At 42.3% G+C, this 8,457-nt stretch overlaps 1 protein-coding gene across 1 annotated transcript; it reads right to left on the bottom strand.

Annotated features, from left to right (window-relative positions):
- Positions 1–2,255: 2,255 nt before the first annotated feature.
- Positions 2,256–5,100, bottom strand: rassf10b (Ras association domain family member 10b). The gene has a single exon (XM_049604228.1). It carries the CDS (start codon positions 4,167–4,169, stop codon positions 2,832–2,834), a length of 1,338 nt encoding a protein of 445 aa, XP_049460185.1. The 5' UTR covers positions 4,170–5,100; the 3' UTR covers positions 2,256–2,831.
- Positions 5,101–8,457: the final 3,357 nt, after the last annotated feature.

Genomic DNA, 8,457 nt, shown 5'->3' with positions numbered 1-8,457 from the left:
TAATAATAATAATAGATGATGACACATTGCCTGTCAATCATTTGATGATAAACACTAAGTCTCTGAGGAGTACCAGAATTAAAATATTGTGATACTAAATAATGCCGAACCCACACTGCTGTGTAACACAGCACACTGGGAGAACACACTCTACCCCAAATGATCCTCCAGTATTCACACACATTGACAGTTATGTAACAGTTTGTTTGCTCCGTCACTGTATATACTGAGAAACCACTTTTAACCACTCCTGTTTTCTTCCTGTGGTTTTCAATAATTCAATACACCTTTTATTTAGTAGGCATACAGCTCCTGGGACACAGGTAGTAATGTAGACTTCAGTGTTGTCTTGTGTATCACTGTGTATTCAGGTATAAAGCAGCACATGGGCGGGTTTATCAAGGGCGGACACTCTATACTCTATACTGCTTCTAATCCTGCTTTAATGTTTTTTGTTCTGTAGCACCAAGCCTGACAGTCTTTAAATGACTTTAAAGAAATGAGCAGTAGTATCATATTTTCTGTCTTAACTCCAGATGGAGGGTGTTTTTCAGTGGCTGCAGCAGGGAAGTCACAGATTGCACCATACTGAGTATAAACAAAGCATTTTTGTTTATGTAAAAAGGCCTTGGACAGTGTCTCAGGGCTACAAATCATATTCAGAGCTTTGTCGTCAGTAGGTCACAGAGTTCATATGTGTGCAGCAGCACCACAATACAAAGCTGAAATCACACTGAACCCTTTTGACAACATGTAGGTCTGCATTTGATGTGGCTGAGTGTCATCGTGGCTGATGCCTGATCCACCAGGGCCATTGTCTGCGTCAATACCAACCTGGCATCAATAGTTATCAATGTCCTAAGTTCGCACACTAATATTCCACTATTATTCCGAATATGACAGTACTCTGAATTTGATAGGGGTCGTGTAAACAGCATATTTGGTTTGGATATTTAGAATTTGGCCTTTTTCTGAATGAAGCATTTTCCGATTAAGACGTGGGATATGCTGGTATTATTCCATTTTAAGGAGCATTGTTTAAACTTGTTTTTTGTCTGTTTATGGTTGTTTCTGTGCATTGTAATGAAAGCGTTGTACAGAAACCAACAGTTTGCAAAGCTGCGGAGTAGAGATGCATGCCCAAGAGAGAAGCCAACATTTCTGGTCGGAAGAAGAAACACAACTTCTTTTAAACATTATGAAAAACTTGAATATCAACAGGTTTGAATATGTGCAAAAATCTCAATACCAACCTTTTCAAGCAGGTGGTTGATGTAGTGAGAGGGATGTTTTTGGCTTTAACATCTAGCCCAGGGACTGCAGCTTACAGTTTTATGCATGTTTTACTGTCTGTCACTGTCGATTAGTATGCATTGTCCCTGCTCAAATAAACTCATAAAGTAAAGGCTGTGTTTGCACGATTGAAAGTCCGCCACTGGTGGAAAACTTACAAGTGACTCCAGCCATTTCTATATTTTGACGTGGTAAACATGCTAGGGCACATGACTTGGAGTATGCACAGCTGCATGTAAATGGGAATATCCGTGGAATTTGCATTGTCATCAGCCATGTGAACAGCTTAGTGTGAATATTGTCTTTTTCAGAATAAAAAGAAAAAATTGAATATTTAGTTGTGGAGTGTGAGGAAATGAAAAGTGAAGGGATCAAAAAACTTCCGAGCACATATCTGTTAACTGCAACAAAAGTTTTCCTGCGATAAAAGTTTTTTTCTGATTCTTTGTGTGTTTGAAGATGTTGTTGTTGGCACAGCTGTGTTAGACTTAGGAAAAGGCAGGGGGACTGTGCTGGTGATTCATAAGACATCAAAGACCTAAACCAGCCTGTGCTGTGTTTTCATTTGGGTAAATGAAGGATGAAGCCTCTCTTGTTTTTCAGCAGCTGGCAGATGAAAAGTGGACGCTGTGTGCTGCTGTCCCAAAACTTTAATGGCGCATGTAAAATACACGAATAGCTGAATTCAGCTGTGAGACAATTTTCTCTCAGTATAGCTCAACAGCAATCATTCTGTGTCAGGACGCATAATCATCTGGAGAGTACAGCTCTCACAGTGTGTGTCTCTATCAGACTGTCTGTGTAAAAAATGTCTTATCATCTGTCAGAGGTCATTTCTGCTTGTGAGTCGTCCAGGACACAGAGCAGAGCAGCTTTCTGTTTTGACTTCAGATTTTATTATCACTTTATGATTCACAGCAAAGAGGTTGTCTTTATCAGTCAGCGTCTGGGTCACAGTGAAAGCTGAGATGTTGTTTACAGTCTTGCAGAATAATCCTAAAGACCTTTGACTTTGTGTTTTGGCTGCGTCGCCCTGCTGTCTCAGAGGTGTGTCTTAACATGGCAGAGGTTGTGGAAATCGTCTGCTTTTGGCACAGTTTGTGAGTTTGGCTTATTTCATACTGTCATCTCATGTCATGTCTTAACTGTGCACCCTGCAGTCCTGACTCAAACATCCAACAGGTTTTAAATGTCACTTTTGTTTTCAGCTTTTGGGTCATTGCAAACAGAAAGAAAGGGAGCAAATGAAGTCAAGCTTAAAAAACAGGATTTATTTGTATGTCAAACAACTTTCTTTGTGAGATTAAAATGTATTACCCCAACAAATAAAGACTGTAATAGTTCTTAAACCAGTTTAAGGAAGATGTCATAGAAATATATGAATATGTGTGTAAAATAAATGCAGTTTTTATCAATGTGGAAATATTATCACAAACTTTAGTTTACTTCAGAGTAAATGTGATCCCTGAGACTGTAGAAGGTCTTTTTCTCACTGAAAACTGATAAACAGTCAGAAAAGCAAGCTTCCTGGTAAAATCCTAAACCAGTGACTCCCACACAGGGTGGCTGTCTGAGTCCTGGCTGTGCAGAGAACTTAAGCCAGTGTCTGAGTCGTCGTCGTTCCCACTGTGAGCTTTGGACAGACCCCTGGCCTGCTCCACCCACTCACTCTTCCTCTCCAAAGTGCTCATCATCCCCATCTTATCATCTGTCCCGTGGCTACATCTCTCCTCACTGACTGTCCCTTCCTCTATGTCCAAAGTGTTCACTTTCTCCAGCAAATCCCTCATCTCCTTCTCCCTCGCCCCGCAAATCTCCTGGGTCAGCTCTAAATCGCTCCTAATAGCTTCTAAATCCGTGTTGAGGCGCAGACCGATGTACAAACTCGCATCTAGCTGTGTCCTGATCCTCTCCTCTTCCAAAAGCAGCTCGTTTTCCGGTGCTGTGTCTGCCCCTGTGCCGGGGAGGGACGGTGCGCCCTCGCCAGGCTCTGCGTCTTTGCTCTGCAGCTCCTCTTTCCTCCGCTGCATCCAGCGGTGGTTCAGCTCCTCCTGGATCTGCACCGTGAAAATGTCTATAAGGGCTTCCTGCTCCCACAGCTCCTCTTGTAGTCTAACCACCTCCTCACACTGCCGGACATACTCTTCAAACTTGGCAAGAGTCTCTGGTGAACACACTGTGTCTCCCTCCCGGCTGCCCGCCGCAGCAGCATCCACTAAATACGTGTCCTGCACATAATTAACACCGTGTCTTTGAATTCTGTCCAAATGCACTTTAGCCTCGCACCTCTCGATGTCTGCGTCCAGCTCTGTGAGCCTCTGGATCTGCTGGCGGATTGTATGATCCTGAGAAATCACCAGGTGAACCAAAGTTTCCATCTTTTCAGCAGAGGACGCGTCTCTTTGCGCCCTCTTCTTGTTGATCTTCTCCAACTTTCTGAAAGCTTTCCGGACGATCCGACGCTGTTTCTCAGGTGAGATGCCACTCATGGGAGACCGCCCGGCGGTCCCCTTGGTGACACAGGGGCTGTGTTTGCTGGGCACCACACGCGCCTCTGCGCTCCGGGCTCCGTGGTTCGCCAAAGACGCCTCACTTCTCACCAACACAAACTTCACATTTCTCTGCTCCTCTCCCCACGCCAGCCACAGCCGTAAAATCTTGGTTTTGTTTGGTAAAATCCTCTCGAATCCTCTCCACTTCTCCACGATGCAGTAAGACTGTGGGCATGACCCTGTAGAGAGGCCGTGCTGTGATTTCTGCTCCTCCAGAAGAACTTGGACAACATCAGCACAGGTTGTGCGCTTTGACAAGCCGAAGACAAGCTTCTCCTCTCGGCAGACCCACACTGATATCTTACTCTCCTCCGGCTCCATCATGAATGTCTGCTAAACTGTGTTACTTATAAACAGAAATAAGAAAAAAGTCATTCTTAAAATAGATTTAAATCCGCATGTCCGGAGAAAAGCGCAGCCGTGTCCATGCTCATCTCTGTGTGCATGCGCGCTGCGCCCCAGACGCATGTGAGGAGTTGCTGATGGAGCTGCAGGTCTAGAGCTCCATGCGTCCTCCTGTGCACTTTGCTGAGGCCAAGTCAAGGAAGGAAACACTCCGGGTGCGTTTATGCTGCGCCCTCACGAGACTGCCTCTGCTGTGGTCACATGACTGCCACCAGCAAGGGTCAGTAACCAGATGCTGTGATTTCTGAGGCAGGTTGGGAGTTCATGAGGGTCATTGTGCTCTTGAAATGGTAACTTCAGTGTACATCATGGAAGTATTTATAATAAAAGATGATTTATTGTGATTCATGTGTTCAGATTTAAATGAATGGACACATGATTATGAATCATATATTAAAGAACATAATTATTTAGCAGTATATGACAAGCACTACTAAACCTGAATATTATTGTGTCAAATGGCAGTGAAAGTTCAAAATATAGAAACTTATTTTTTAAAGGTAGGCCTACAGTATGTAATTCTGGAAAAAGATCAACCCAGTCTCACTCCGAAGTCGTTGAAATCCAGCACTTGGGCAGTGACTTGTGGCATCAGACACTGATGAACAAAAGCTATCAGGTATGCGCCTGCTCTATCCACTAAGCCACTGACACCCCTCAACGACATGTTTTTGTTGCCTAAACCCAACCACTTGTGTTAATTTTTGAAGGAACAAAAATGCCAGTTTGCGGTGTTGTACTGAAGTAGTGCTTTTATTTTGAAAGAGACTGTATGTAAACAGTAAATTTCCTGTGAAAACCCAAGTGTATTTTGAAAGAAGACAGGCAGAACTTGACAGAGTGTCCCAGAAAGTCAACAACCATTGCACCCAGGGCACCTTTCATGTTGTATCTAGATGTAGAAAGTCCATGACGAGGTCGGAGTGAGAATGTGTTGAAAAGATAAGTGTTTGTTGAGTCTCATTCCCAGATCGTCAAATACCGATGGTTTGGCAGTTCAGTCCCACTACCAACCCAAGGTCATCAGTATAGAGTCCATCAGGAATGAGTTCTAAATCCCAGGAATGAGTTGGCATATTACCACTCGTGGTTCCCTCGTCTCAAAGTCAACGGGGTTTTGGTTTAGATGTCTGAAATAAAGGTCTGTGGTCAACACAAGCTTAAGAGACTTTAATGTTTTGTTATGTGTCTTAAAAACATGGTTGTAATAATCCAATGGGAAAATCTCATTGGCTATCTCATGAGGGAACCAGTGCAAGGCTAACTTCCTGTCTGCCTACAGAAAAACATCATACCTGGAGCACTCTATTTGACGCCCTGGGAATGAGACTCAACAATCACCTGTCTTTCTTCAGAATGACATACTGCACCTTAAAAGTATTTAAAGCTGCATACAAGTGATTTTGTCATGATTATTATTATTATCATCATTTGTAATTCACTAGCATTTCAGCTTTGGTTTGGTCTGCCAACTCATGAGAGAAACATCTGGCTCAGCTTGTTTCGACTGTGTTCATTTGCAAACAGCGAACATGCAGACACTACAGAGCTGGTAACAAGCTATAAATAATAAATCTCATATAGCACCTTTTTAAATCAGTGTCTCACCTGGAACTCCTTCCTGTAGACGCCTCTCTGTTTTCCTCTTATCTCTGTACACTCATGAAGTTATTAAAAAATTTTCAACTGACAGTTTCACCTCATTTCACATCTGTTTTGTGTCCTCTCGTCTTTCTATTGACTTTGTATGCAGACATGTCACCTTTAAAAGACACGCCCTGTAAAGCTGCACAGAGACATGACGTGTGATGATGTTAACATTAAACAGATATTGTTGAGTTTGTGATTCTGCACATTGTAACATCCCAGTGCCATATTCAAATAATGAATATCCGTCATGTAACTTCAGACAGGAGCCAAAAAAAATAAATATTTTTTTGCAGTACAAGGCTGCGTAGCAGAGACACAAAGAGTCTTACGATCGAAGTCATTCAGAGATGTGAGTGAAGCAGCGATGACCTCTCTTCTGTTGGATTTCACTTTGTGTTCAGTGATCTGAATATTCAGGGCCAGTTTGCTTTTGTCGACATGAGTGAGAGGGGACACGTATTAGACTGTGTAAATGTCACCTTCAGATTCAGGTGAAGATATCTGAACGGTTGGAAACATTTAAGTATGAAAGAAGGAGAGTGGCTGAGTATTAATGCTGTACAAGTGTCAGCTAAGACTGTGAAGCTTTAATTGGTTGTCCTTGATACTCAGCAGTGATGTGTTTAAAGGCAGCTGATGTTATTTTACAATGGTTTAGCCTAATTCATCGTTCTTGACCCTGTTTGTTTTTAATTTGTTACCTTTTTTCTTTCTCACTGACAGCTTTCAGATTTCAGCCTTGGTGAGTCTTGAATGCAGGAGCTTGTATTTCAAAACAAACGGCTGCTCACTTCGTCTTCAAGAAAGGCCTGTACGAGGTGTGTTGGGTTGTTGATGCTGCTGCATGTGCTCCCGCAAGAGGCAAACGTATCCTAAGATATTATAGTGCAGCTTAGTCGTGAGGAGAAAATGTTGGCATTTTATCTTTCTGCAAACCACAAATACATTACATTTGCACGTTTCATATGTTTCGGAAGTGACATAGCAGTTTACATGAGCTGACTTGTCATCTGAAGTTGGAGGAGAGGGTGGACAGCGTGACATCTAGACCCGCCAAACTGTAGACCAGTGTTTGAGATCAACAAGCCACAAAATTGGTTGTTTTTTGGTGACCTGTCGCTGTGTTTTCTGTAGCTTTTTAGCCCCCAAATGTGGGTGTTTTTAGGGAACTGTCGCTATGTTTTAGCCCCCAGATGTGGGTGTGTTTTAGTGACCCATCACTGTGTTTCCAGCTCGGATATGCCCCCAATGCTGGGTATTTTAATCCAAAACATGATCTTCTCTGAACCATAAACCAAGCAGTATTTGTGCCTCTACCTAACCACACATTAACCACTGTGTTGTTAAACATAAAGTTTCAACGTATCTGCCATATAATAACGTAGCTACGGTTTGGAGAAATGTACAATGCCAACATTTTTCTGGTGATAGCACTTTGGGCTGTATAACTAACATCTATAGCCAAAACCTTTGGTGTAAGACGTGTGCCAGTTTTGTACTAGCATCTTGTGGTGGTACTGTGTAAGACTGATTTTGTTTTTAAGACTTTGGTGGGTTAGTTAGTTAGTTAGTGTGTGCGTGCGTGCGTGCGTGCGTGTGTTCACAAGTTTCAAGTCAAGTCCAAAGTCCTTAAGTTTTAGTTTCAAGTCCTGAACAAGTCAAGATGTGCTCTTCACAAAATATAACACAATTTTAACAACAGCTGACTAACATTAGCATAGCATTAGCTTGCCAATGATGTTAACATTAGCCTTGACTGACCATTCTTTGTGCATCTTCAAATGTTGAATAAAACTGAAAGTTGTTGCGTGTTCGTCTTGTCATTTCTTATCATTTTATTTGATTTTATTTCTGAGTGCTGCAGCTTTTTTTTTTAATTGACCACCTGTAGTGTTTGTATGAGAACAAAATTTTCTTTGCTATCATTTTTTCCAACTGGTGCTCAGTAATGTTATGAAAGTTCTTCCTGGTTCTCTCCTGCAGCTTGATTGGATGCTGTCAGATTGGTTCAAACAAAATTGACCATCTGGGGAATTAATTGTTGTCTTGCTGGAGATGAACAGTGTTAATAGTAGATGATTCAGGAAATGAAGGGTAATGAATAGATTCATGGCACACATTCTAAGTTTTCTTTACTTTATAATCTCAGGGCTTAGGAAGGTTTCAAGTGTTATTAAGTCAAAGGCTCAAGTCCATGTGATGTCACGAGTCATTTGTGTTGTAGTCCAAGTCATGTTACAACTTTTTTTTATTATTATTTCAATTAAACTGGTTTATAAACAGTGTGCTGTGAGATCTGCCGCTGTGCACCTCACAACCGTGCGTAATAGTCACGTGTAATGACCGCTCCTCGTCTGCACGTCTTTGATGTTTGTCTCACTGACAGGAGGAGAGCCTACAGACAGGTACCCATTAGCTACGCTCCGTCACAACCGTGCGTAATAGTCGCGTGTAATGACCACTCCTTGTCTGCATGTCTTTCACGTTTGTCTCAGTGACAGGTGGAGAGCCTACAGACAGGTACCCATACGAGCCGTTCCGCCACAACCGTGCGTAA

This window comes from Epinephelus fuscoguttatus, linkage group LG2 (assembly GCF_011397635.1).
Source record: "Epinephelus fuscoguttatus linkage group LG2, E.fuscoguttatus.final_Chr_v1".
NCBI classification, from domain to species: Eukaryota; Metazoa; Chordata; class Actinopteri; order Perciformes; family Serranidae; genus Epinephelus; species Epinephelus fuscoguttatus.
Note: the sequence above shows the minus strand (reverse complement) of the source record. Positions and strands in the feature narration are given on the sequence as shown.

What these genes read in the sequence shown, in the direction of transcription:
- rassf10b (XM_049604228.1), bottom strand. Translation starts at nt 4,169, where the DNA reads ATGATGGAGCCGGAGGAGAGTAAGATATCAGTGTGGGTCTGCCGAGAG.